At 39.3% G+C, this 27040-nt stretch overlaps 8 protein-coding genes across 10 annotated transcripts; 4 read left to right on the plus strand and 4 right to left on the minus strand.

Annotated features, from left to right (window-relative positions):
- Positions 1–984: 984 nt before the first annotated feature.
- Positions 985–2026, minus strand: LOC105264349 (vacuolar protein sorting-associated protein 37B-like). Of its 2 annotated transcripts, none has more exons than XM_011301168.1 (4): positions 1944–2026; positions 1400–1497; positions 1145–1290; positions 985–1067 (listed from the first exon to the last, which is right to left on the minus strand). In XM_011301168.1, the coding sequence occupies exons 1-4, from the start codon at positions 1984–1986 to the stop codon at positions 1061–1063; spliced, it is 294 nt and encodes a 97-aa protein (XP_011299470.1). In that variant the 5' UTR covers positions 1987–2026; the 3' UTR covers positions 985–1060. The 2 variants fall into 2 exon arrangements, with proteins under 2 accessions (XP_011299470.1, XP_011299472.1); XM_011301170.1 differs by lacking the exon at positions 1944–2026 and adding an exon at positions 1812–1933.
- Positions 2027–2386: 360 nt separating this feature from the next.
- LOC105264348 (zinc finger protein 271-like) lies at positions 2387–5763 on the plus strand. The gene is made up of 2 exons (XM_011301167.1): positions 2387–2535; positions 2960–5763. Exons 1-2 carry the CDS (start codon positions 2398–2400, stop codon positions 5735–5737), a joined length of 2916 nt encoding a protein of 971 aa, XP_011299469.1. The 5' UTR covers positions 2387–2397; the 3' UTR covers positions 5738–5763.
- A 19-nt stretch (positions 5764–5782) lies between these two features.
- LOC105264350 (uncharacterized) lies at positions 5783–6903 on the minus strand. The gene is made up of 6 exons (XM_011301171.1): positions 6698–6903; positions 6554–6616; positions 6382–6441; positions 6167–6229; positions 6044–6106; positions 5783–5958 (listed from the first exon to the last, which is right to left on the minus strand). The coding sequence occupies exons 1-6, from the start codon at positions 6734–6736 to the stop codon at positions 5908–5910; spliced, it is 339 nt and encodes a 112-aa protein (XP_011299473.1). The 5' UTR covers positions 6737–6903; the 3' UTR covers positions 5783–5907.
- An 88-nt stretch (positions 6904–6991) lies between these two features.
- On the minus strand, positions 6992–10161 carry Atg3 (Autophagy-related protein 3). Its single transcript, XM_011301172.1, has 5 exons — positions 9728–10161; positions 9144–9332; positions 8796–9047; positions 8380–8657; positions 6992–8245 (listed from the first exon to the last, which is right to left on the minus strand). Exons 1-5 carry the CDS (start codon positions 9797–9799, stop codon positions 8083–8085), a joined length of 954 nt encoding a protein of 317 aa, XP_011299474.1. The 5' UTR covers positions 9800–10161; the 3' UTR covers positions 6992–8082.
- A 388-nt stretch (positions 10162–10549) lies between these two features.
- On the plus strand, positions 10550–12893 carry LOC105264352 (peptidyl-prolyl cis-trans isomerase G-like). Its single transcript, XM_011301173.1, has 3 exons — positions 10550–10589; positions 10670–11148; positions 11301–12893. The coding sequence occupies exons 2-3, from the start codon at positions 10821–10823 to the stop codon at positions 12617–12619; spliced, it is 1647 nt and encodes a 548-aa protein (XP_011299475.1). The 5' UTR covers positions 10550–10589; positions 10670–10820; the 3' UTR covers positions 12620–12893.
- A 126-nt stretch (positions 12894–13019) lies between these two features.
- Positions 13020–15528, plus strand: LOC105264353 (carnitine O-acetyltransferase-like). The gene is made up of 5 exons (XM_011301174.1): positions 13020–13162; positions 13275–13308; positions 13365–14853; positions 14992–15129; positions 15260–15528. The coding sequence occupies exons 1-5, from the start codon at positions 13114–13116 to the stop codon at positions 15455–15457; spliced, it is 1908 nt and encodes a 635-aa protein (XP_011299476.1). The 5' UTR covers positions 13020–13113; the 3' UTR covers positions 15458–15528.
- Positions 15529–15805: 277 nt separating this feature from the next.
- On the plus strand, positions 15806–22405 carry Hsc70-3 (heat shock protein 70 cognate 3). Its single transcript, XM_011301228.1, has 7 exons — positions 15806–15999; positions 16095–16242; positions 16448–16667; positions 16746–16978; positions 17344–17628; positions 19747–19901; positions 20094–22405. The coding sequence occupies exons 1-7, from the start codon at positions 15875–15877 to the stop codon at positions 21937–21939; spliced, it is 3012 nt and encodes a 1003-aa protein (XP_011299530.1). The 5' UTR covers positions 15806–15874; the 3' UTR covers positions 21940–22405.
- LOC105264354 (60 kDa SS-A/Ro ribonucleoprotein) lies at positions 22179–26596 on the minus strand. Of its 2 annotated transcripts, none has more exons than XM_011301176.1 (3): positions 26549–26596; positions 24651–26192; positions 22179–24521 (listed from the first exon to the last, which is right to left on the minus strand). In XM_011301176.1, the coding sequence occupies exons 2-3, from the start codon at positions 26174–26176 to the stop codon at positions 24389–24391; spliced, it is 1659 nt and encodes a 552-aa protein (XP_011299478.1). In that variant the 5' UTR covers positions 26177–26192; positions 26549–26596; the 3' UTR covers positions 22179–24388. The 2 variants fall into 2 exon arrangements, with proteins under 2 accessions (XP_011299478.1, XP_011299477.1); XM_011301175.1 differs by having other exon boundaries at positions 26299–26567.
- Between the last annotated feature and the right edge of the window lie 444 nt (positions 26597–27040).

The following is a 27040-nucleotide window of genomic DNA, read 5'->3' on the forward strand; positions in this document are numbered from 1 at the left end:
AGTGAGTTTATGAATGATTTCTTTCGTATTGCTTTTACTCAACACTTTTAATAATTTATTCCACAGACTAGCGTGTGGAATTATCACGAGATCATCAGGAGTCTTCGAAAATACGAAAAGAAGTTGTGCCTGCGATGGGACGACCCTATGGGATGAGCGAGATGAGTCTAAACAAAAAGGTTCATTCAAAAATACTTTCATATATCCAGGTAAATGCACCATCGCCTAATACTCGAAGTATTTATCGATTAAATACAATTTTAAATGCCAATGTTTTGTGTGTCTTTTCAGTGTGTGGTAATAATCTCTAAATTCGACCCAGAGTGAATAGTGCACTTTTTGAAAACTACTATAAGTTTATTTCTGTATGCAGGTCATGTAAAAGTCATATCATTCCATAATATTCCTGATGAAACATTTTTATATTTCAGTTTTTACTTATGAGGAGAGCTGAAGGTATTTATAACTCAAATAAAAATTCAATATAAACCCATAAATAAATGTTTATTGTGTTCGATCAGATTGATTGAATTCGTAATTTATCATTTACCAGTGTGCGTGACGTAAAAAAAATAATAATAATCCAAAAAGGTATGCGAATAACTAGGAAAATTCGATCGAATGAGAATAAATCATTCGTTATCAGAACCACTGTCGTCAGAATTAGTTCTGCCTCGAATTGTTTTTGATTTCTGGTTTCCAAAGAGTAGATTAGACGGCTTCTTTCCCTTTTCTGGTGGATTCAACAGGTCACCAGTGTATGATATTGCACCAGACTACTCCATCATCTCTGTGGAAAAATCGTCGCAATTTCCGAGGTCCGTGAAGCCTACGATGTTGTCTTTTGTCTTGTTGTCTGAGATGAGGGCTATCGTGGGAATTATTTTGATCCACATTATGGAAATAGCTTTAAGAAAACTTGGGCGGTGAAAGGTGTTCACTGCTGGATAACCCCTTGTTGACGATTTCGGTTTCCTCTTGAGCTCTCGCATCTTTCTTCGGGTCAAGAATTGATCCAGGAATTCATCGACTTCTGTATATCCCGATAAGAATTTCCCAGCTATTTTCTGGACACGAAGGAGAATACAAATAAAAATCACAATGATCATTTGATAATTGTTTATATAATTGCTTAAATAATTACTTCTGATTCTTTACAGCCTTTCTTTCAGACAGTTCATGTAATGTTTTTTTATTCTCCTCGAGTTGGGGTTGCTTTTCTAGATTGACTTCGGCCAGAGAACGATTTCCAGCGATCAGAACTTCCTTTTCAGATTCCAATTCTTCAAACTAGGAAACCTCACGAAAAGGTAGTAAGTTGCATATCTAATAATAAGACAAGAAAATAATGAGACAACCGCCTTATTATCCATTTATTGTCATCGATTAAATAATTCACCTGTTTTATGTCATTGACAACTTCCTCGAATCTTCCATCATCGTTCAATATTTCTCCCAAATCAGTGTTGCTGAGATGATTCAACATCGACAATGCAGCTAGAATATCCATAGAAATTGATGAATTTATTATTAATTCATTATTATTAATAAATGTCATGGTTATTTTTTTATTCCAGGTTTTTAAATCATAACAATTTCCCATCTATTGACTTAGTGGATTAGGCCTACAGGGGATACCACTTAAAAAAAAACGCGTCAAGTACTCTACCCCTTGGGTGACGTGGAAAGAGTTTGACTGTAATTACTTGATTTATGAAAAAATAGTCAATACTCAGTAAGAATCTCTCTTATTGAAATAATCATGTACCCATTGTTCATTTATGCTTTTGTAGACAATTTTTATGCTATACCTTTTTTTTTCATGTCAATTTGAAAGAAAAAAATCAAACGACTCGACTGGCATTCAAATGTAAACGCCAGAAATCGCTGAATTGTGGGGAGGAAAAGCACATGAGGAGAAGGCGTTATACAGCGCTACGTACGACGTCTGAAGGTACTTGTCTCCTGTTTTGGTCTCGGCGACATCAAAGCTGGGCAATACCTCTCTGTATCATACCTTAATGTCCATCTGCGACAGCAGAGAACTCCGAAAAGACGGAAGAAAAAATAATTGAATGGTAAAAAAATCGTGAATTTCATCGAGACCATTGTTTCACTGAGAGTCAAGTGCATCATTCCGATAATATCGATTTTCACATCATTCTGGGGAGTTGATTTGAGCCCTCGACAATGGAAACACGTGTCGAAAACAGTAACTAATACTTCTGATCAACAGAAGAATTTAACAATATCGAAAAACAACTGGATATCGTCGATGAATTCCACACTGAAGACTGATGTGTGTGGAGTCATCTGGACATAGTCCTGTATATATGTAACGTGGACATATATTGATAAGTTTCGTCGGGGTCGTTGAATTAATAGTTGCATTTCACAATGGTCGATGTAACTCTTTACGATTCGACAATTTGTCGATTATGTGCTGAGGATAATGCCAGTGGCGAATTGTTGTTCACTTCTGGAGAGAATGAACCGGATTTGAGTTCCATGGTCAATCGTTACTTGCCACTCAAGGTAAATTATTCATCTGGGGTTAGAGGACGGTTTAAGATACAACTTGACTCCCTGGGTGACCAGGGGACAGTGATTCAGAGACTGCACTTGATTTTTGTTGCCAGAATGAATACTACATGATTCAAGATATTTTATGGATTCAGACATCTTCATTTTATTTGAATTCCAATTTTCAAGGGCCTCGGGATTTCTTTCGGGATCTATGAATACAATCATTTTTATATTGATTAAATGAGGCTCAATTAAATGCTTTACAAAATTATTGAGAAATTTAAAATAGGAAATCCGATAAAATTCCAAGATATTTGTTTCCAAGTCTCTACATTTAACTTTATCGTAAGACAGAATTCAACAAATTTATTAATATATTTTTTTATTTCTAAATTTAACTCAATGTCACTAGTATTTTCTGAATCTCTTACAGATCCGAGATAATGGAAAGCTGCCACGTACGATCTGTCCAGGTTGCAACATCCAGATGGAGTCAACCATTCAATTTTTCGAGTTGCTAGTGGAAGGCCAGCGAAAAATCCGAGAGATGTACAAACAGCAAGTAGAGAAGCAAAAGCGAAGCGAGCGCGAGCGTTTACGTGAAAACACAGAGATAACAGCTGATGCCCCAGAGCTGGAGCCCTACGGATCCCCTCCAGAAGATGCCATCTCCCAGCAGATAATAATTAAAATCCTTCCAGATGGTTCAATGTACGCAGCAGACCACGATATGAGTCTGCAAATGGAGGGTCTGGACAAGCCAAAACGAAAACGAGGTCGACCCCCAAAAATTCAGGTGGAACCCGAGGAGGAAAAAATGGTGGAGGAACACCTGGATCCCATTTCCCAGGAAGAGGACGAAAAGCAGGAAGAGGAGGAAGAGATCAGCGAGGATGGGCGAAGAAGGAGAAAACGAAAGGCCCCGAAGCGATTCTCAGAGGCTGTCCAGGGAAAAGAGTTGGAAAGAATTTTCAAGGAGGAGGGTGTCATCGACGAGGAGGAGGACGACCCAGGGGACAACGACTACGAAGTCCTTGATGAAGTCCTCAACGATCCAGTGACAACCGATCAGGAGGAAATAATCGGCCACCTGGAGACCGAGGAAGGGATCGACCTGGGACAACTAGTGGTCATGAATCGAGGAAGGGGCAGGGGTCGTCCAAAATTCCGTAGAAAAAAATCGAAATACACTTGCGAAGTGTGCGGTCGTGCTTTCTCTCAAAGAAATCGGTGGGCAGTGCACAAGGCATTCCACAAAGGTGTTAAATACGAGTGCTCCAAGTGTGAGAAGCAGTTCACGAGTCAGGAGAATCTAGCGCTCCATCAGAAAAAAACGGATCACGAGGGTGAGCAAGTGATTTGGAATCCTGAGAGTCAGGAAGCTGCTGAGGGAGTGGAAGAGGCACCAAAAAATCTTCAGGAGCTGGATAGAAAAGAGGCGGAAATTCCAGAGGAGTTGGAAGTCACAGAGAGTCTTACCCTCGATAAAGAGGAGCACCTGGAGGAACAATTGGAGGAGTTACAGGAACCCCAGGACTCCCACAGCTTTACCTGCGACCTCTGCGACGAACAATTTCTCACGAAAGAGTCCTGCGAAGACCACATGAAGACACATGAAAAACCCTCTGAGGAAGCCACGGAGAAGAATAACGCCTTCCCCTGCTTCCTCTGCCCCAAAACCTTCTCCACTCAATCCTCCCTGAAGACCCACCACTCCACCCACGACGTTAAATCCGACAAAGGATATCCCTGTGACATATGTGGAAAAGTTCTGAATCACCCGAGCTCAGTGGTCTACCACAAGGAGGCAGAGCACAACAACGGTCGCAGATTTGTCTGCAATAAATGTGGAAAGAGCTTCAAGCACAGGCAACTTCTTCAACGTCACCAGCTTGTACACTCTGACGATCGCCCCTACGTCTGCAAATCCTGTAACTCCAGTTTCAAGACAAAAGCCAATCTAATAAATCATTACTCCACTCACACAGGTGAGAAAAAATACACCTGTGATATCTGCAATCAACAGTTTGCCCACAAAACAAGTCTCACCCTTCACTATCGCTGGCACAGTGGCCACAAGCCCTACACCTGCGACGTATGTCAGAAGAGCTTCTCCCAGAATGGGAATCTCCAAGAGCACATGCGAATTCATACAGGTGAGAAACCCTACTCCTGCGATTACTGTGGCAGAAAATTTACAACATCTTCACAATTTAAACTTCATGTCAAGAGACACACGGGAGAGAGACCCTGGAAGTGCGAATTCTGCGCCAAAAGTTTTCTCCACAAGGACACGTGGAAGTGTCACGTCAGGAGGCACAAGGGAGAAAGACCATTCCAGTGTTCAGAATGTAATCGAGGATTTACTGAGCAATGGGCACTGAAGAAACACCTAAGACTCCACACTGGGGAGAAACCGTACTCCTGCGATGTCTGTGGAAAGGCCTTCGCTGACTGCTCCAATCTGACAAAGCACAGAAAAGTCCATCGTGATAATAAAGTCGTGAAGGTGGGCGGGTTGGCAAAAGGAGAGGGTGGAGAGCTCTGGCAGATTTTGCCAACCGAAGGGGGTGAGGAGAGCCTGGGAGAGGGAATTACCCAGGTGATCACTGAGGAGGGATCTGAGGATGGGGTTTCTCAGATAATCTACGTGTCGTATCAGGATCCCGATGATCCCAATCAGTCCAGAACTCTGCACTTTGGAATGCTGGAGAAGGAGGAGATAGCTGAAACTGCTGGTGAGTCTCTGCCAAGTCTTGACGTCGAAGATGGGGGGATCAAGGGAGGGAGCCTGGTAGAACCAAATCTACAGCTGCAGATCACTGACGAGGATGGCAATCCCATTCCTCTGTCCATTCAGGACGCCAGGCAGCTACTGGCTGGAGGACAATTTGTCAGTCAACTTGAGGATGGGCAGATGATCAAAGTACACTCTGGAGCTGTTACTGAGGAACTTGCCGAACAGCTTGGGGTTCACATTCAGGGAATTCAGGTGGAAGCCGAGGCCAGTCGAGAGACTGAGGGCGAGGGAAGTGAGGGACCCGTTGTTAAGGTTCTTGGTGACGGGATCGAGGAGCAGGGGGAAGGAGAGGGCACAGATGGAGAACAGACGATTGAGTTCACAACTCAGGATGGACAGAAAGTGCGATTAGTTGCGCCTTATCACGTCGATCCTCTTCAGCTCGCCTCTGAGTACCTGACAATTGTCTAATTTTGTGAGGAACTCAAGATGACTTTTTAGTTTGTATTTTAGGAGTTTAATTCGTGTTTGTAAACGTTACAGCGATGTGGTTAGAAAACTAGGTATATACAGTGGTTAATTGTAAATAGAATAAAGTTAAGGTTTTTTCAATATCACAGAGTGTTTGAGATTGGGCAGAGCTAATCCTCGGGGGCTTGGTTGTTGTTTCGCAGACGATGGGCTTCTCGTGTCTGAAATGTAAATGAAAGTATTTTTTTCTGTGTGAACATATTCAAAAGGGATATATTTATTTGCCATCAGGAACGTTATTCTTACCTGTCTGCGTCTCCTTTGGATCAAGTATCGTCTAGTGATTATCCTCATCGATGTCATCACAGCCTGGAATATTAATAATTAATTAATGACCAGTGTTCATTATTTTTCCCGTCTTTTTCTTACTCTTATGGCCTCGATGTTCCTGAGGATGTGCTCCTTATGAAATCTCGCCTTCGATCGCAATGTCTGCAATTTAAAAAAAAATTTTCAATACAGGAACAGACTCATCTCCTGGGAAAACCCACGATTTATCATTGTCAATAATAAAACTTTTCTTTGGTATGCCATAGGTACTGATAATGATAATAATCTCAGGATTAATTACCATGGCTGCTCACCTCTTTTTGTTCCTTCCTCTTTCTCGTCATGGGCCTCTGATTACACTGTCTGCACATAAGCTGCAAGAGAACCAAAAGATGTGAAAAAAAATCGTGAAAATATTGAAAAGCCAATACTCCTCCACGACGAAGAATATTTGAGAATTGAGACTGCTTAATTAATTTCTCTCACCATCAATCTCTTTTCAATTTGATCGTACTCCTTGATGTGAAATTCATACTTTGCCATGAACATCTGCAACAATCGAGAAATAATAACTGAATCAACTGCCAATTCGATAAAAAGGAATATCAATGGAATAAAAAAGAGAATAACCTCTATCTTTTTCTCCACTTTCAGCACAAATTTCTCCATAAACGAAGGAATCTTGAATGATTTGGGGAGTCACTTTATGGAACGAAGTCTTCAATCGAATATTTATTTATATTAAGCACTTTTTGAAAGCTGAACACCAGAAAAATCGCCAGAAATTCAGGACTAACGATTCCGATTTTTGTTTACTATTTTTTTGGTTGAAGGATATGAGAGAGCAACGGATGGCGGAGCCACTTCCCTCTCCTTTTTTATTTTATTGAAAAATGTTATAATGAGGTGAAGAAATTATTAGAGTGATTTTTGATCCATAGAGCTTTATTTGATTCAATTCGATCATTCTATTTCATAAAAAAAAATATATTTCAACAATGTGGCACGAGGCTTCAAATTCATTGTCCATGATTACAAAGCAGAAAACGTATGGAAAAAATTGATAGGAAAACCTGAAATTTTTAAGAATATTACTATTTAATTTCTATTGGAACTCGATAATAATTCTGTGGGAAATGTATTTTTTGATATTTCAAGGTATTATTTTCTTATGAGGAATTTAATAGAAAGGAAGTCAATAGATTATGATTTTTATCTTCTTTTCAACAGAATTCTGTAGTTATAATGGGATTACGATAGAATAGTAGAATTCCAATATAAATTCAATAGAATTTTGCAAAAAACGAAAGATTTTTCTGCCAATGTTTTGATACGTGTCACTAAGGGCTGCGATCAAATATAAACACGATTAAATGCTTAAATTAAGTGTTTTCAAGCTTAATGGTGAGCAGCATTTTTCATATCGAAGCGGTGTGAGACGATGACATCAGCGAAATGGAAAAACCTAACTGAAAAGGCTATTTTCACATATTGTTGAACATTGATCTGAGCTGCGAGTGGATTTGGGGAGAATGCCAGAGAAAATTTCATTGGAATTTGAAATCCACCAATTTACGAATAAACTCCTGATATCTTCTGTCACAATTGCGGTCTTCTCCGGGTAAATGAATGATTAATAGATGAATAATCAACTTCTACACCCCTTGAAATAAAATATTTAACATTATTCTACTTAAAAACGAGTCTGTCATTTTCCCCTGAACCCACGTGTTTTCCTAAATCACAGCAGAAGATAAAAAAGTTGTTCTTAGATAGGAAATCACATCCAATGATTCATGCTGGGAAATGCTGAATGGTAAAAATCCGTAAAAATGTATTTTCGCCGAGAAACGATGAATTTGCTCGTCGATATCGACTGAATGTCCCGCCATCCGCGCGACGAAATTATTTCTGTATCCTTCGATGTGTCCATTATAATTTTTCTCTTCATTTTGCAGAAATCTAGTATCTCGTCTTCATGCAGATAGCCACATACACAATGAAATTCTTCCAATTTAGCCTGACGAGGAAAGCATAAAGTTCTGAGTGTAGTCGTATTCGATTGTTGGAATGACCGATTGCACGAACTTCAGGAAAATAATAAGGTACATGTGCACACCCAGTTCTCCACCGCCTTCCATAACCGTTTCTATGATTTTCTTCATGACTTCGGCGTGTCTGAAAATTTTCAAAAATTTTCCTGTCATTTGCTTTTCATTCAACAATAGAGAATATAAAAAATTTCCAAAAAAATGCATCGGAAATTTCCAGTAGACTGGAGATTTTTCATTTTTTCTAGGTGCTGAATTTACCTGCAAGGATGAACAGATGCCATCGGTGGTCCAGGTAAATGGGGATGTGTTTCCATCGTAACTGTTTTTTTCGCATGATCCTGACTGACGTCCTCATACATCTCCTCGACAGTTAAGGGCTTCTGGTTCTCATCGTAACCAAATAACCACAATCTCGGAGTCTGATAATATTTATCATATGTTATGTGTAAATCGTACGTTCTCGTGTGGATAATCTCCCCCTCCGGAAAATTCTCACGTTTCTCTTTCATAGGTTTTTTGCTGCTCTCTGCTGCGTACTATAAACGAAAAATAACCTTCATAATTCCCGAATAATCGAGATCGAGAGGGAATAGTATTTCACGGAGCATTCTAATTCCTTCGAATTGTTTTCATTTTTTTTCGTAAGTCGATGATTTTAATCGAAAAATAATGACCTTGTCCTGTTCATCGAGCATTCCACTGACTTCGAAAGCCTCCATATCAGCTGCTTCCTCGTCGTCATCGTCGTCATCGTCCTCGTTATCGTCAGGAGCTCCTGATGTTGGCGACTGACTATCATCTAACGTCATTTCAGAAACCTTCTCGTCAATTCCTCCAATACTAGCGTCATAGTGGTGGGTGTCCACCCACCCACCCTCAGGGTCATCAGCCTCGATGATACGCTCCTGTTCATCGCAGTATTCAATCTGCAAATAATTTTCCCAATTAAATATCTCACAATCCCAGTCATGAGAATTCTATAAAAATAAAAAATGAGTTCCCCAATGACAACAATTTATCACCTGTTTGCACCTTCGACTGCAGGGGACATTCTTTGTAAGCAAGAACTGTTTTTTTTTAGGCAAATACGATTTAGTCCTGTCCTCGTCTCCTGTTGCCCACTGCCAGGTGGGACAGTGGTGCACCAAATGATCACCAGCTGCCACAAATTCCTCTGGTGTCAACACTCCTGTCTCACGGAATTTGCTCTCCTGAGTGACCATTTAATAACCAAATATTCAATACAACATAATATTACATTTATTACAAACATAATAAACAAACAAACTCACTAATTCCAGATCGTTATTCAATAATTTAAATTAAACTCAATGACAAATCGCATTTTATACAGTGGAAACGTTTCTTTAAAAATTTTGTTACATATTTTGATAAGGCGTTTTCATTAAAAAAATTAATCAAGAAAATTTATAGAATCAAAAAATTGAATACAACAACCTTCTCAATTCGATTAACTGTCCCCATTATAATTCTTTTTCTGGTACTTCAATATGTTTCAAGGATTAATTAATTTTTTAATAATTCTAACTAACAATTCGCAAGATTTTTAAAAATTAATATTTACGTTGAGCCCAGGAGAAATTACCTTGAGTACTGGGGTTAGGTACTCAGCAACTCCTAGAGCAGTGCCTTTCACTGAATTAATAACACTCTGCATTTTGCTCGAGAGCTTGTTAAAATGGCTCAGCTGATGGACAGATGAATAACCGGCTAAAATCGGCACAAGTCTTTTCTCAGCAGTCAGTAAAAATCATAACGAGACTTTTGACACTCCCGGAGCCAGTGAGATCGATCTGTAGTGTACGACACAACGCGCACATGGACACAACGAATGACAAGGGACTCAAATGCACTCAAAGGCACCTAGATGTTTGGCGATTCATCAGAGGAAGGAATAACGTACAATTAATCAACACGTGATGAGAATGCATTCGTCTATCGATTGGGGAAGTATCGGCCAATGTCCTCACTCTCGCTCGATTATTCGATGTTTAGAGCTGATTAGATAATAATTCTAATTGCAGGAAACTATTCCAAATTTATATGTGTGGGTTATGGCCATGTTGATGACGACCTCAGGCCGCAGCCAATGGCAATTGCGCAGATGCACCAGCGGGAATTTAACCTTGACAATGAAGATGAAAAATGTACCAAATATCCATTTTTCAAGAGAACTATTCAGATCTTTAATATTGCCATTCCCCAGCTCAGTAATTTCTTAGCTCTCTATTTTCTGAGTTATATACTTAGCATTAGTGTAAATTATAATCTTAAAGGTATTCCTTAAAAAAATGTAACTATTCAAAAAATTATCGCCATTCTTCTTTCTACAAACGAAAATTATTTTAAGAGTTAATTCACGAACACGTGATGTCATAATTATTACTAATTGTCATAATGAATACCCCAGGAGGATCATTCGGAAATTATTCGGATGGAGGAATAACGTTTGTAAAATTATATCTGCACTTGAAGACCAATCACTCTTCGTGTTTATTTACATTTTTGTTTGTGTACTTAATTCAAGGGCATTGCGGATTTCGACGGTCATGAACCCTCGAGAACGTAAAATTCTAAGAATTGACGAGTAAAAATTCTCCAGGACTCTTCAGTAATAAATAGTCCTCCGTCAGTTCCCCTGATGATGAATTTCAACGATTTAATCATTTTTGGTAACGATGGAGAAGGCACAGTCAACTAGCACCCCTTTGGGACAGACCCCAGAGGGGTTTGAGCTAGATTCAGTTATAAGTCCTATAGAAGCAATTTTAAATCGAAGGACAATGGGAAACAGGAGAACTCCTGGGGTTAACAAACCTCGACTATCTTCGAAAGGAAAGAAGAGAACGATCGCATCAGTTCGAAAGCAATTACGTTCTGATTCTTCGGATGATGGGCGTAGAAAGAGGATCTCTCCTGTCCTGAGGAAAGCCCCAAAGCTAGTCAAATGGAAGTCGTTGAAGAAAAAAAATGTGGAAAATCAGAGGAAAATGCAAAAGACGCAACGTAAGAGACTAATTATTATCTGTTTATTCAACCTTAAATTAAAAAATTTTGAATTTTTTGACTGACAAATAAAAAATATGTTCTATTTTAGTTCAATACTTCAGAGAAATTATTCAAATTAGATATTTAAAATAGATTTTCCTCCACTGCAGATCGTCAGGTTAGAGAGCCTGAGGTGATTCGTGAAGCTCTCGAGCCTATCGATATTATTCAAATCCTAGAGAAGGAGACATTAAGTGGCCAGCGGCGTGATAATTTGGATAGCACAAAAGATACTAGACTTTTAAGCAGGGAAGATGATGAACTTGATGCAGTCCAAATACAGGGCAGGGTAACTGATGATGAAGACAGCGCACGAGAAATTCCTGTGGAGGAAGAAAATTTGGAAACGGAAATTTTTGCAGAGAAAGAAATTTCTCGTGAGGAAGATATTTCTTCAGAGAAAGACATTTCTTCAGAAAACGAGTTTTCTCCAGTGAAAAAAATTCCTCCTAAAACAATGTCTCCATCAGTTCATAAAAAGATCAGTCAACACCAAATAAATGAGCTGGACAAATCAAATCCTTGGAGATCATCCACATCGGAAGAACTCTTTGCCCGATTGATTGGCGAATCCTCTAATAAATCACCGATCCTAGATTCACCTGATTTTTCAGACACGATGGACTCGTCATCAGGTCCTGAGGCGCTCACTCCCCCAGAAGAATTCCCTCTTCAAGAACGCATCGACGAGACTCTGCGTGAGTACAAAGTCCCCCACTGCATACCCAAAAACCGTGGGATCCTTGAAAAATCGCTGATTAATCGGTGGCCGTTACGAAGAAAGACTCTTGAAGAAAGACGTAGAATACAAAAGATCGCTAGAAAATCTTGTGCTGGAAGATATCTGGGGTTCTTATCGCATTACAGGTTCGTGTCTTATTCATCTCTCGGTGAAGATTCCACTGACGAGGAAACAATCACCGGATTACCTCCAGGAAGAAGTAGAAGAGAAAGAATAAAAAGGAGAAGAAAAAATGTCAGAGGTTATGATCAAAGGAACGAGACTCCATTTAAGGCCTCAGCTCCGACATCTGAATCTTCGAATGAAGACTCACGAGTAGAGAACGAAGAATCTTCTCATCGTCAGAAAATTAATATCAAAAAGAGAAAAGGGACTAACGCGGATGATTTAATTGCTACATCAAAGAAAAGAAGAACCGCTGGAAGATTGGAGTCTTCAACCCGAAGGATTCAAGAGGAAATAAAATCATCTTCTTGTCTTGAGGAGTCATCGGATCAGGAAGGAAGAAGCGAAATTGACGAAACGTCGAGTTCATCCATCAGACCAAGGAAAAGAATCACAAGGCGGCTTAAAGTCTCAGACAGTGAGGAATCCTCTAACTTCATGAATTCGAGATTACAATCTGAATTATTCCCAAGGAAAAAAACTGCGATTTCATTTAATTCGATGGAGGATTGGTCGGAATAAAGATCACTCTTTATTCCAACCATCGAATGTGCCCTCATTCTTCTTTACTACTTTTTTTGCGATAAAATCTCTTTTTTTTCGTGAAGAGTTATTCCTCTTCACGTTAGTCATCTCTATAAATCTCCATTCTTTGTTTTTCTATTTATTCAAAGAAAAAAAACAATAATTTATTATTCATATATTTGTTGTTCAAGTATTTACATTTTTTCTAGAGAAGAAATCGATCAAGTTATTGAACAAATGTTCTAGTTATTGTATGAGAATTTATTTATTCTGTTATGAACGTTGAAATACATTTTTGTTGTGTTCTCCACGTATTGTGTTTATCGAGACATTTATTTGGGGAATTGGAGAGTTGAAGAACCGGTCTATTGAGCTTGATTGCCTGATGATTCGAATGCAGCGGAAAGTATATGAGAATAAAACGATTTAGAGGTGGTTCGATTTAAAGTGGGGTCTGGGGATATAGTGTGTGCATATAAGAAGCAGTCGAAATGTCAAAGGTGTTGCGAGTCCACCTCAGTAGTCCAATGTTACTACAAAGTACGTAAAGTAATCGATCTCTATGATATCTATCAATTGGAATCAATACAGCTGATTAATTACGACTAGTTCCCTGCTATTGAGGTTAGATTATTATTGAATTCTGTTGCAGATCGATATCAAAGTCTCCAGCAGATAAACCATATGTGAGTATTACTTTATAAAGATGGACCAATTATTGAATTTTTATTTTTTCGCACAGTTTTAATATGGCGTCGAGGAAAGGGACTGCCCAATGCAGAAGATTCACATCAATTCAGCTGAATAAACAAGAGTTACCTAGACAACCGGTTCCTGAGCTGCAGAAAACTGCTGAGAGATATTTGAGATCGTTGAAACCATTGCTGAACGATCAAGAATATTTGAATACAGAGAAAATCGTGCAGGATTTTATCAGCAAATGTGGCGTAGGCCCGGAATTACAAGCAAAATTGTTGGAAAGATATGAGAAGACTGATAGCTGGATGAATGAGTGGTTTTTACACGCGGCATACCTGGGATATAGAGATTCTGTTCTCCTTATGTCGAGTCCTGGAACAGTAGGACCACTGCAAGAATTTAAATCACCCGAAGATGTTCAGAAATTTGCTGCTCAATTAATTGTAGCTGTGGCTACCTACAACGATTTAGTGAAAAAAGGGGATATCAAGCAGGAAATGGTGGGATCTACGCCCTTGGATATGCAGCCATACGCTATGATATTGGGAACCCACAGAATTCCAGGTCTTCCAGCGGACAAACAAGTCCACACAGACACATCACAGCACATAATAATCCTGAAAAACCACAATATCTTTAGACTTCAGATAATCGACGACTGTGGAGTCCCCTTTTCAGAATCGAAGTTAATCCCCGCGATCAAAGACATCTTCGAGCGATCCTGCACTCCAGGAGTTCCTGTGGGGATTCTCTCGGGAAACCAGAGAGACACCTGGGCACAGGACTTCGAGGTCCTCAGGGCACTTGGCGGTAACTCAGAGCTCATAAAAACTATCGAGGAGGCTTTATTCATCCTCTGTATCGACAGGGAAATTCCCTCTCATAAATTCCAGGGGAAGGGCGAGTTGTCTGTGAGAGCTAAACAAGCCCTCACAGGATTCAGCGTTGATACCAACGCAGGAAACAGATGGCATGATAAAACTCTGCAGTTCATTATCTCCCCCGATGGATTTTTTGGAACTGAATACGAGCACAGTCCCTGCGAGGGTGGACCCATCGGCGTCATTCAGGATTTTGTCTTGAAATACGTTGAGAACAAGAAGACCTCGTCGCAGAACGAGATTGCCAAGGATTTCCCAAGGGCTGAGTTGTTGAAATTCCAGGTTGATGGTAGAATTGAAAAGTCTATCGATGAGGTGACGAGATTTGTTGAGGGAATATGCAATAAAATCGATATGGAGTGTTTTGTGTTTGACGCCTTTGGCACTGGAGAAATTAAGAAACTGAAGATGAGCCCTGACAGTTTTATTCAAACTGCTATGCAAGTGACTTTTTATAAGTTGCATGGGAAACCGCCAGCTCATTATGAATCCGGAGGGCTCAGGAGATTCAGGGGGACTAGGACTGAAGCTATTAGATCGACTAGTGTTGAGTCTGTGGAATTCGCCAGGATCATGATGGGAGGAACCAAAATGGAGAAGAGGGAGGCGTTGGTGAAGGCCATCAATGCTCACAAGAGAATTGCTGGAGAGGTGAGGAAGACAAACAATTTCCGTTTTTTATTTGATTTTTTATTAAACTTTTTGCTACTTTTTGGATGATTTTTTGAGTCCATTGCATTTTCGAGACATCGTGGAACGGTACATCGATTTTTTTTTCAATTTCGTCAGGCTGTAACAGGAGCTGGTGTTGATCGTCATCTCTTTGGACTGAAGATGATTGCCAAGGAACAGAATATAGACCTTCCAGCCCTGTACTCCGATGTTGGATTTACCAGGAGTTGTCATTGGAATCTTACATCGAGTCAAGTAATAAAAAATATCGATTTTCATATAGCAATTAGTACAACGATAATCGTGTAAAAAAATTGAACAGAAAAATTACGGAAAATTTCCATTAATTTAGTAATTTAATTTTTTCTGGGTGAATCAATCATAGGTGCCTTTCAAGTCTGCATCTTTCATGTGCTATGGACCAGTCGTGGAAGATGGATACGGTTGCTGTTATAACCCGAGGGCTGACGAAATATTTTTCGCGTGCTCGTCTTTCAATTCGTGCTGTGAAACTCGTACGAAAGAATTCGCTGATACTTTGCGACAGGTCCTCTGTGACATGAAGGACATTTCCACAGACTAATTTTATATTATAAATATACAAATATAAAATAATATATTACAGTATTTTCAATTATGACGATGCAGGATTGGCCTAATTTTTTGAGATATTTACATGAATAAAAAATTAGAGATGCACAATAATTTGACAATATTTCCTCAACGTATAATTAAACTAATTCCTAACTTTCGAAGTGAACTATTGAATCCTGAAATAGTTAATGAATTTTTTAAATATTGAAAGAACTACACCCATCCCTTTCTAATCCTTCAGTTTCTTTTTTCATTTAGGCAAAATAAATCTTGAAAACAATTTGAATTTCGTAGCGGAACGTCTTTTTGCAGTGGACTGTGAGAATATGCCTTAACTGTGTCGACTGAAAAATACCTTGAACAAATAGTGAATCCCGGTAGAATATTTTTTTTTAAATATATAAATATGTCTGGTGAAGTTATTGCAAAACACAGGCTCCACAGTGGGATATTTCATCCCCTCTTACGTCAGTGGCAGACGAGAAATGTCGAGATTACTCCTGATAACATCATGTATCCAATATTTATTCTGTAAGTACAGGTTACAACACTTGTTATGTATAGATAGTTGAATCTGTGGAACATTTTATGCAAGTAATTCACGTTAATTAATGTTTCGTCTTCAGGGATGAGCCCGATGCTAAGGATGAAATATCTAGTATGCCAGGAATATTTAGATACGGGATAAATCAATTGAAATCGACTTTGGAGCCGTTAATAGCCAAAGGATTGAAATCTATTTTAGTGTTCGGAGTGATCAGTAATGAATTTAAGGTAATCAATTAAGAAACAAAGTAATTTTTTAGAAATTCTCTTCTAAAATCACTTTAATGAATAAGGATTTTAGGAAAAACAGCTAATAATTTTATTGTTAAGGATTTTTAAAACCCCTGAAAACGTGTTTCGTGTAATTTTCTGTCAAAAAAACTCGTTTTAAGATGAATACAAAATAAAGGCGGAGAATAAATTGTATTTCAAGGATCTTCTGGGAACTAATGCTGACAGCCCTAAAAATCCAATCATCCAGGCATTACCAATGTTACGAAAATGGTTTCCTCATCTAGTAATTGCTTGTGATGTCTGTCTATGCCCTTACACAATTCCTGGGCATTGTGGGATCCTCACTGAAGATGGATTGATCGATAATAAATCGAGTATCGAAAGAATAGCCGAGATTGCTGTGGCCTACAGCCGAGCAGGTGAGACTCCATAACAATCTCGTTATTTTTCTTTTTTTTTTACAAAATATAATTTAATAAAACATTATATTTCACTAGGTGCGCATATAATTGCACCATCAGACATGATGGATGGTAGAATTAGCGCGATAAAAAGGGCCTTATCGAGAGAAGGATTCGATAACAGAGTGGCAGTACTATCTTATTCTGTGAAATTCGCATCTGGATTTTATGGACCTTTTCGTGATGCTTCTAAGTCGGCTCCAAAAAGCGGAGATAGACAGAGTTATCAGTTACCCCCTGGCAGCGTAGGATTAGCTGCCAGAGCAGCTGTAAGATAACATTCCTGGGCTTATTTCTGTCATCAATTCATTCTATAAAAAATTGTACTTAATTTCCATGGGAATTCTACAACTCTCTTGGAAAATTATTGCCCGAAATCTATTAAAAATCATTCAACGTCACCCCACGTATCTAAATAGACATTTGGTTATAGAAAAATGTCTGTAAATATTAATTTTTCATGATTTTATCAATTATTCACAATTACATTTTATTACGGTTTAATTATTCTCTACTTGTTTAAAAATTTTAGTTGTGACTTTGAAAATTTATAACTAAAAATTTCAGTTGAAAAAATTCAATGCAGTAGTTTTCCGTGAAATATCTTCCAATAAAATTCTCGTTTCTCTCACAGGAGAGAGATGTGGCTGAGGGTGCTGACATGATAATGGTGAAACCTGGCTTGCCCTATCTGGACATCGTGAGGCTCACCAAAGAGGCCCATCCCAATCACCCGATGTTCATTTACCAAGTATCTGGGGAATACGCTATGCTGTACCACGCAGCCAAAAATGGCTCTATAAATCTGAAGAATGTTTTACATGAGGTGCTACTATCCATGAGGAGAGCTGGAGCCGATTGTATCATCACGTACTTTACTCCATTGATTCTAGACATGATTCACACTCGAAGTAGACTTTAAAATACCAAAGTATTTGAATAATAATGTAAGTGCTCCTCACTGACTCCATCATCAATGGATTATTCCGTAGTGTACATGGCAAGCAGGATGAATGAACCGGTGGCCTTGACCTCTTAGAAAGTCTTCGGAAGTCATAGAATTTCGAGGAATTCAACGCTAGAATATTTCAACGGTCCTTGATCCCTTCGAACAGTTTCGAATGATTTGAGAATTTGAGATTTTGAGAACATCACTTCCATTGTACTTTTTATTTATAATTTTTTCTGCAAATATTGATAAATTTCCATCGGCTTGCAGAAAACTCCTTCATTCTTTCTATTCTATTATACAATTTTTCAAAACATTTCAGATTACCAATTGGTGCTGGTGCGGTGAAAGGGAATTACAAATTAGTACTTAATTTAAAATAGTACAACTCCACAAAGTGTCGTCAGCGAGCCGTTGAGAACAAATATCGCATGTTAATTGCAGAGATTTAAACCCTCAACCCCAGAAAATACGAGTGTCATAATGACTGCCAATACCTAGGATTGTTAATAAACTTGAATGACAGAATCCACCGACAAAAATGTTTCACCCATTATTTTCCAATACTCTTTCCTTCAATTTATTTCAGAAAGTGGTTGTTCAATCCCTGAATCTTCTGAGATTACTTACTGAAAATTGCAACAATTAAATTATTTTTAAAAATGTTAACAAAAAATAATCTTCCACCTCCAAGAACAAAATATACGGAATCTCCTGGAAATTTCTGGCTCTTTTTAGATGATACTGTAGACGTGGGCCAATGAGATGCGGACACCGGTCGTTTCAATCTCGAATCAGCTGCGATATTTCCGTTGCCACGTCGACATCTCAGCCAATGACATCTGGCCACGCCGAAATCAGCCCGTTAATATGCTCTGCCCTGAACTCAGTCGGCAGTCAGTTACATACCACACACCGTAGAAGTAAAGTGTTCAAGTTAGCGGATAATTGTCGTTGAAAAATCATTCCACCATTTCAACCGGAGCTGAATTTATTTAAACGGTAAATAACGCTTTTTCAATAACTCAAAATAATAACTACGAATTTATTCTGTTTCTGTTCTCTTCTGTTCTCTTATTTTTTGCTCCAAAAACCGATAAGTCCATCGCCACGTACTCCTTACCACGTACTTGTACCGTTACAATTCCCGTTGTTTTATTCCAAAAGTTTTCGGTCGAGTCGATTTGATCATCTTTACATTATTTTAAAGATATTTCTCATTTCAAGTGGTAGATTCGGCGTTTCGATGGTGTGAATGACATTTGTGAGAGGAAATCGTGTTTTAGAAATTTCTGGAACTGTTAGTGGGTTCATCATGCCGGTAATCGGGATTTTTTTTTTGGTAATTTTGCGGATGTAAAGAATTGTCTGAGTCAACGATTTCAAGTAATGAGGACATGACTGCATTTTCTGGGGGAAGAGATAGGAAATTGTTGGATTTTATTGAGAACATGCGAGAGGCGTTTACAATATTCTAACCCATCCCTAGGAGGTAATGGGTCTCATTTGGAATTGTGATTGGATTAATTCTCCTTTGAAGTGGTAAAAGAAGATGTTTTAGCTCTTCGGTGAATTTTTCAGAAATGTCTCGGAAACTAAGGGAGATAAATAAATTCTCGTTCAATCCTTTTTTATCCAGTTAATTGAGAGCTATAAAAAAGGTTATTACAAAAATTTAATTATATCCCTTAGTTTCGGAGATATTTCCAAAAGCCTCGGCATTGGTCGACTCATCTGGTTTACCTCTTCAATTTATTATTTATGTGATTAGGAGTGGAATTGGTAAAGGAGATATCAATTCTGAATTTTCCATATAACAGGCGAGCGTATATTTTGAAAACGCAAAATTTTCTAAATCGCAGAACCCGGAAATACGACACATCGTTTTAGTACCCACACGTCACGTGTTCTTGTATTTCTCAATGTGTGTTTGATTCATTGAATTTCCTCTGGCAAGTGAAGACAATATGGACGAATGGACGAATTTGTCAATTTATCAATAATGAAAGGAGGGGAATTTTTAATTGAATAAAATGCAGTTTTTATGAAGTAATTCTCTGGAATAATAACAATCTGATCGATTTGCAGATAAAGAGAGAGAGAGAGAGAGCAACCATGAAACGAGCTCTAACGTTTATGATAATAGGGCTGATAGCCCTGTTGGCTACAGCTAAAGATGAGAAGAAAGAGAAGGAGGACATTGGGACTGTCATCGGTATTGATTTGGGAACAACGTACTCATGGTATGTAATGGAATAAAAATAAAACTATTTCTTCCTCTCCCCTCACGTTTTTATACCAAATATTTACTAAAAGAAAATTAGTATATGTCCAAAACCGATTTTCAATCCGATTTCTCCATGTGAAATTTTTTTATAGTCAATTTTTAATTTCTGTTTCTCCTTCAACTTCTACAATTCAATAATTAATTCCAGTGTTGGAGTCTACAAGAATGGTCGAGTGGAAATAATAGCGAACGACCAAGGAAACCGAATTACTCCCTCATACGTGGCATTCACGGCTGACGGAGAGCGTCTGATTGGTGACGCAGCGAAGAATCAGCTGACGACAAATCCTGAGAACACCGTCTTCGACGCAAAACGTCTTATCGGTCGTGAATGGTTAGACCCAACAGTTCAGCATGATGCCAAGTTCTTCCCCTTCAAGGTTATCGAGAAGAACAGCAAGCCCCACATTAAAGTCTCCACAAAAGAGGGTGAAAAAATTTTCGCTCCGGAGGAGATCTCAGCGATGGTTCTTGGAAAAATGAAGGAGACAGCTGAGGCCTATCTTGGTAAAAAAGTAACCCATGCAGTTGTCACAGTGCCAGCGTACTTCAACGACGCCCAACGTCAGGCCACCAAGGATGCAGGAACTATTTCTGGTCTCCAAGTAATGAGAATCATTAACGAGCCAACAGCAGCAGCCATAGCCTATGGTCTGGATAAGAAAGACGGTGAGAAAAATGTTCTGGTGTTCGATCTGGGTGGTGGTACTTTCGATGTGAGTCTTCTGACAATCGACAATGGAGTCTTCGAGGTCGTCGCTACCAATGGAGACACCCATTTGGGTGGAGAGGACTTTGATCAGCGAGTGATGGATCACTTCATCAAGCTCTACAAGAAGAAGAAGGGCAAGGATATCAGGAAAGATAACAGAGCTGTTCAGAAACTTCGTCGTGAAGTCGAGAAGGCGAAACGAGCTCTCAGTGCCAGCCACCAAGTGAGAATTGAAATAGAATCGTTCTTCGATGGAGAAGACTTCTCAGAGACCCTCACCAGGGCGAAATTCGAGGAGTTGAACATGGATCTTTTCCACAGCACGATGAAACCTGTACAAAAGGTCCTGGAGGATGCTGATATGAGTAAGAAGGATGTGGATGAGATTGTCTTGGTGGGAGGATCAACGAGAATTCCCAAGGTTCAGCAACTCGTCAAGGAGTTCTTCGGTGGCAAAGAGCCATCTCGAGGTATCAATCCTGATGAGGCTGTGGCTTATGGAGCAGCTGTACAAGCTGGAGTACTCTCTGGTGAACAGGACACTGATGCCATCGTTCTTCTCGATGTCAATCCTCTGACTATGGGTATTGAGACTGTTGGAGGTGTCATGACTAAATTAATTCCAAGGAACACTGTCATCCCAACGAAAAAATCGCAGATCTTCTCGACAGCTTCTGATAATCAGCACACCGTTACCATTCAGGTATACGAAGGAGAGAGACCAATGACGAAGGATAATCATCTTCTTGGTAAATTCGATCTCACTGGAATTCCACCTGCACCCAGAGGTATTCCTCAGATCGAGGTAACATTCGAGATCGATGCCAATGGAATCCTGCAGGTGTCTGCTGAGGACAAGGGCACTGGCAACAGGGAAAAGATTGTTATTACTAATGATCAGAACAGACTGACACCTGACGATATCGATAGGATGATCAAGGATGCCGAGAAGTTCGCTGATGAGGACAAGAAACTCAAGGAACGTGTCGAGGCAAGAAATGAACTCGAGAGTTACGCTTATTCGTTGAAGAATCAGTTGGCTGACAAGGAGAAACTTGGGGCTAAACTCAGTGAGGAGGACAAGACGAAGATGGAGGAGGCTATTGATGAAAAGATCAAGTGGCTCGAGGATAATCAGGACACTGATCCTGAGGAATACAAGAAGCAGAAGAAGGAGCTCACTGATATTGTTCAGCCAATTATCTCGAAGCTTTACCAGGGAGCTGGAGGTCCACCTCCCCCCACTGGCAGTGAGGAGGATGATCTTAAGGACGAGCTATAAGTGACAGATTAATATTGAATTTGTCTAGTGTATCTCAGACTGAACTTTTGTTAATGCAAAGTAACTTAGCTTCCTGAGGGGTGCCCTGGGATCACCTGGGAAATGTTGAACAACTATGGGGGATTTCGGGGGGCATCCAGCGGTAGAATACCTTTCCTTATTGAAGGATTGCGATAGGGAACGAGGGGGACCAGGGAAATTTTTTCTGGTTCTGAGCGATCAAAGGAAATTTCTCTGCATTCCTCGGTTTATTTATTAAATGCAATTAACGTTTTATATATTATTTCATGAAGCGAAACTTGAAATGTTCTCGAGTGAGTCTTTTCAGGAGTGATGAGGTAAATTTCATGTGTGAAAGCCTGTTAGTAAACATTCATTCATTCTTTTGTATACATGAGAGTAAATGCGATCTGTGTGATGTGATTACATGTAACAGTATCACGATAATAAAGAATTTTTTCAATAACTTGGGAGTTTGTTCCTTTCGAAGTATTGCTGGGGGAAATGAAGAAAAATTTAGAAATCTTCTGGTAGTAATTTGTTTTATACGTCATTTATTTGACCTTAGATTTCTGAAACTCGAGGTAAAAATGGGGACAATTTGATGGTTAAGTAAAAGCCACTTCTACATGATTTTTTTTTATTTGTATACGTGTAAACACTCAATGATCATTACAAACGAGTAAAAATTTATTGTTATTACGCAACAAACGGAACATAAATAACAATGTTTTTTTTTTTCAATTACTTTAGATTAATTTTTTCGTTCAGATATTTCTGGGGTTTTTCGTCAGTTTCCTGGTCGTTCAATTCTATTGAATAATAATTCCATTGATATATCCGGCTGTTATCATGATTTTGATTGCCTCCGTGAACATTCGGTTTTCCTCGGTTACGATAAACTTTGACTGTAATATCACAGGATTTGAACAGTATTTAATTTAGTTATTTTATTTAGCCCAGTCATGTGTTTTTTCGTTACTTCAGATATCGGCTATCCAGATGTCATCAATAGAATTGAACGAGTTTGTAAGTCTAAAAAACTCTTTGGAGCTAATTGAATATCACAGTTATTGAATTTTCATCAGTTTTTGTCTTGTCTGAGATTTTTTTATCACTAATTCTTCATCACTCGCGCATTGACTTTAGTTCACGAAATTGTATCAATGGCCTGTTGTCCTGAAATTGGCGGAATGAGCATGTTGCTGTAATATCCTGAATTATGGCCTTGCGTGATTGATAAGTCGTATAAAAGTATCCACTCGAAAGCGAAATAACTATATCCAAAATGAATAAAATGCATATCCCCTTGTTACATGTGATTTCCACTTCATTGAAGTTTCAAATCTTCGATTAAGCTAATTACTCTAGCAATTATCGTCTAGTTACACGGGTGTTCTGCATATCATTATTAATAGTTGAATGCCACTACCAGAGCTGGATTTTTTTTGTAATTACTTTACTTTAATTACTAGAGGGGATTCGGGGGAAAGTAAGATAGAATGAACACATTTTTGTAAAAATATATAGTACTAGAAAATTATCTCACGGGTTTAGAGAAGTTCATCACAATTATTTCCTTGAATTCCCATGATCTCTTCCGAACGGGGTTTATCTGCAGATTCAATAGCTTTAAAGAACTAAATAATCATTTTTTAAAATTATTTTCCACCAGCCCTGGTAAATTCCCTCGCCCTTTTCTGTTTAATGAGCTAATAAGTTACTTGAACAAAATAAAACAATGACAACAATCAACATTTCTTGATTCTTTGCAGTGATGACAATGAAAAGAAAAGAAAGCGTCGAACGCAGAATTTTCTCAGCCCGTGAATCCAGTAAAAAAAATCAGTCGCGAAGTGGGGAATAAAGAGGTGGTAGTTAGTGAAAATATCGCGAAAAATAACGCAATTTGTGTATGTACCTTTCTTGTAGGTCTCGATGAGTTCTAAAAAAAAGTTCTCACTAAAATTTCTCACAAAAATTGCTCTATCCCTCGTAGATCTCGAGATTTTCGTTGAAAACAGAATTAATAATACAATGCCATACATGGAAAAGCATTTTTTGAAATGCACTTATGTCTTTTTACCACTTTGCTACTGACATCACTGTCAGGTGAGTTCTGCTGAGTTCTTCAATTTTGAAGAAACTACCAGCACCGTGCAAGGATTATTATCACTTAGTACTAGACTTCACTCTAGTGTTAGTAATATGTAAAATCAGGAACATTTTAATAAGCTTCTCGCGAGAGAAAAATAAAATGAGAGATTCAAATTGTTCATCGGTTTCGTCGGGAATGATTGAAGGTAATTCGAATTATCTTCGACCTACGGTTTCAGGATTTTTGTTTTTTAAAATTAGGCTTCTTCTTTTTTTGTACCTGCTGATCGTCGACATGGGACGAATAATCGATTAATCATTCGGATAATCATAGATATTTTGCAGTGGGCAGTTAGAACTGGCGTCTGGCGAAGGCTTCGATGATCCTGGGGATGTGAACGTCGAAACCACAGACGGTTAAAACGTCACTGACGTTTCTACCTTCCATGTAAGTCGACGTCGAGCCCACGACCCAATTAACCAATCTGAAATCAATGAAATTGAAATATGACAGAAATTAGTAGGCAAATCGAATACTTTTTTATTAGGTGAAAAAATCTATTCATTATCCCATAATACGGTACATATGATTGAAATTATCGAATTTCACGTACCTCGTACCGGGGAGATTCATCTTTTTCTTATAAAGGTCCATCGCCCGCCCAGTGAAATCGTACTTCTCCCTCATCTTATCGACAACATTAACGAACACATCGTACTTCCTCCTGTGATGTGCAGCCCACAGCATGGGTTTCCCAAGATTGGGTGGTCCAGTCGACCTGGCCTTCATCCTCTCAACAGTCTCCTGAAAGGTTGCACTCTTTTCAATATGAACAGGCCGAGCATTGAGGCCCTCAGTTCCAGTGAAAGTTGACACAGTGACCTTCTCCTCAGCCCTGAGAAGCCCAAGAGCAAGGATACAGGCGGCCTCGACCACCCAGGGAATATTCCCCTCGATCTGTCCCACTTGGCAGCTCTTTCTCCATCCCCCAGTGCTGACAGTTATCAGATATTTCAGCCCAGTGCCCTCAACATTGGAAAAGGAAGTGTTCAACGCCGAATAGATGGCCTCAATGACTTTCTTGTCAGGCCTGGAGATTCTCTTGTGCTTGAGTTTATTCTTCCTCCCAATTCGTCTCTTAACGGGCATGGGAACTCCTTCAGGATTTTCGTAGTTCTTAGCAGCTAGAAGCAGCTCAGATGGACGGATTTTTGACTTCAGCACTTGATCTTTATTGAGAAAAGCCGTGATGATTTTATCGGTGAGCTGAGAGCCCGCTGTGAGGAGTCCAGCATTGTGAATTCTCTGGAGATTCAGGACGATTAATGGGAAATCCATGGTGTCGATGAGGGCCTCCCAGACATCAGGAGACTTCATCAGCCCTGGATTCACGTGCTCTAGGGTGTAATGATGGGTTCGAATGAGGGCAGCTGCTCTCACTGGATCGTCACACTGTCTAAAATCCTCGACTCTCTCGATAAACTCCAGAACCTCCTGGGTCTTAGACTCATTCGAGAACTCCAGTTTTGTTTTTTCAAGGCCCAGAACTATGTACTTGAGGACTGCTTGGACATCAGGAGGTGATCCCTTCGTCGAGAGATGCGAGAGCTTGATGATGTCCTTGTGGGTCCAACCGTGTCTGCTTTTGTATCTCGTCACACTGTTTGCCAAATCTTTAGAACCTTGGGAAAGGTACCAATCGTTCACTGCTGATCTCCACCCATGCCCATATCCATGTCTTGGGATTAACTGTTGTTTACTCAGCCTCGAGGCAAAGCAGATAAACAGCAGGAAGTGCTCTGGGTTCTTGCAGTGCTGAGACACGTACTCGTAAGCTCCTCGGCGAAGTTTCTCACTCTTCTGTTGGCGAGCTGATGCTGCTAGGGCAAAAATAAATGTCTCTGGCTGTTGAATCAGTCCTAAGGACAGAGCTGATTTTATTTTTTCAAGGGGCAGCAGCTCAGTTTCTGGGGAAGACGCGAGCTCCTCCAGGGAGGGCAGCTTCTCCAGGGCGATGTTCGTGACAGCTGACCAAGAACCTGAGTGGTACACTGGGTACTCTTTACCCACGTACAAGTAACGAGTGAAACGATTACCCGGAGTCTCGTGCTCGGGAGACGTAATCGGTTCCACTGCCATCTCCGGGGTCAGTTAACTAGAAATTGTGAAAGTATCGCATTAAGTTCTTCAATGAAATGTTCCTGTGAAATGTCTTTACGCGTGTCATTTGTGGTTACGTTTGCATAATTACTAATTGGTACCTGCGACAATAAAAATTAGACAATAAACACCCTCATATGTTTCCAACTGACATAAATAATGAACGCCAGTTAAAGAGAAAATGAATCACGAGTTTTTTGGAGAAACCACTGTCATAAAAATACTTAATTTCACCGTAAAAATTTATGCATAAAAAAAAACTTCTGATATTCTCGGCGTATTATTGGTTATTGTTAACTTCGGAGAATTATTCATTGGGAGTTAGTCAACCAGTTTCATTGGAGAACTCACAATGCACGCAATGAGCTGAAAATGATGGAGAATAACTGAAAAATTGACAGGTGAACCAAAGAGGATTGACTAAAGTAGAGGCTCAGTTCTGGGGGTTCGAGTGACCCCAGCGGCATCGTAGTACTGCACCCCAAGAGAGGGAGGGCGCAGCACGCAATGCTGGGGTGTTTTTTTTTATTAAACCAAGTTTTTATTGCAATGCTGGGGTGTCCATCAAGTCGATGGGGTGAATTTTATTTTCTGCTGTACGAATGTTTTTTGTTTTTCATTTGTTTAACTGAAATTTAGCCGACTGTTGAACGTACGGAAGGGGGAAACCACATCTTGTGAAATTTCAATGGAAAAAATTATTCAATATGTTGAACATATACCACTAATAAAATTATATTTTTGTAAAAAGTGCGTTGTCCTATCGGTAACGTGCTCGGCTAGCATGCCGACGGCTGGGGTTCGATCCCGCCAACATTAATTTTTTTTTTATTTAAATAATTC

This window comes from Fopius arisanus, unplaced genomic scaffold (genome assembly GCF_000806365.1).
Source record: "Fopius arisanus strain USDA-PBARC FA_bdor unplaced genomic scaffold, ASM80636v1 scaffold00020, whole genome shotgun sequence".
Taxonomy (NCBI): domain Eukaryota; kingdom Metazoa; phylum Arthropoda; class Insecta; order Hymenoptera; family Braconidae; genus Fopius; species Fopius arisanus.

Coding starts and splice junctions, on each gene's coding strand:
- LOC105264348 (XM_011301167.1), top strand. CDS start 2,398: ATGGTCGATGTAACTCTTTACGATTCGACAATTTGTCGATTATGTGCT. Junction 2,536..2,959: donor ATCGTTACTTGCCACTCAAG/GTAAATTATTCA, acceptor AATCTCTTACAG/ATCCGAGATAATGGAAAGCT.
- LOC105264349 (XM_011301168.1), bottom strand. CDS start 1,986: ATGTCGCCGAGACCAAAACAGGAGACAAGTACCTTCAGACGTC. Junction 1,498..1,943: donor GACAAGTACCTTCAGACGTC/GTACGTAGCGCT, acceptor TGGATATTCTAG/CTGCATTGTCGATGTTGAAT. Junction 1,291..1,399: donor TTGTCAATGACATAAAACAG/GTGAATTATTTA, acceptor GAGGTTTCCTAG/TTTGAAGAATTGGAATCTGA.
- LOC105264353 (XM_011301174.1), top strand. CDS start 13,114: ATGTCAAAGGTGTTGCGAGTCCACCTCAGTAGTCCAATGTTACTACAA. Junction 13,163..13,274: donor TAGTCCAATGTTACTACAAA/GTACGTAAAGTA, acceptor ATTCTGTTGCAG/ATCGATATCAAAGTCTCCAG. Junction 15,130..15,259: donor GGAATCTTACATCGAGTCAA/GTAATAAAAAAT, acceptor AATCAATCATAG/GTGCCTTTCAAGTCTGCATC.
- Hsc70-3 (XM_011301228.1), top strand. CDS start 15,875: ATGTCTGGTGAAGTTATTGCAAAACACAGGCTCCACAGTGGGATATTT. Junction 16,000..16,094: donor ATGTATCCAATATTTATTCT/GTAAGTACAGGT, acceptor TTTCGTCTTCAG/GGATGAGCCCGATGCTAAGG. Junction 16,243..16,447: donor TGATCAGTAATGAATTTAAG/GTAATCAATTAA, acceptor TTGTATTTCAAG/GATCTTCTGGGAACTAATGC.
- LOC105264352 (XM_011301173.1), top strand. CDS start 10,821: ATGGAGAAGGCACAGTCAACTAGCACCCCTTTGGGACAGACCCCAGAG. Junction 11,149..11,300: donor GAAAATGCAAAAGACGCAAC/GTAAGAGACTAA, acceptor CCTCCACTGCAG/ATCGTCAGGTTAGAGAGCCT.
- Atg3 (XM_011301172.1), bottom strand. CDS start 9,799: ATGCAGAGTGTTATTAATTCAGTGAAAGGCACTGCTCTAGGAGTTGCT. Junction 9,048..9,143: donor GCAGTCGAAGGTGCAAACAG/GTGATAAATTGT, acceptor AATTATTTGCAG/ATTGAATACTGCGATGAACA. Junction 8,246..8,379: donor GCATCTGTTCATCCTTGCAG/GTAAATTCAGCA, acceptor GAAAATTTTCAG/ACACGCCGAAGTCATGAAGA.
- LOC105264354 (XM_011301176.1), bottom strand. CDS start 26,176: ATGGCAGTGGAACCGATTACGTCTCCCGAGCACGAGACTCCGGGTAAT. Junction 24,522..24,650: donor ATGAATCTCCCCGGTACGAG/GTACGTGAAATT, acceptor CATTGATTTCAG/ATTGGTTAATTGGGTCGTGG.
- LOC105264350 (XM_011301171.1), bottom strand. CDS start 6,736: ATGGAGAAATTTGTGCTGAAAGTGGAGAAAAAGATAGAG. Junction 6,442..6,553: donor AAATTGAAAAGAGATTGATG/GTGAGAGAAATT, acceptor GTTCTCTTGCAG/CTTATGTGCAGACAGTGTAA. Junction 5,959..6,043: donor TCCAAAGGAGACGCAGACAG/GTAAGAATAACG, acceptor TTTACATTTCAG/ACACGAGAAGCCCATCGTCT.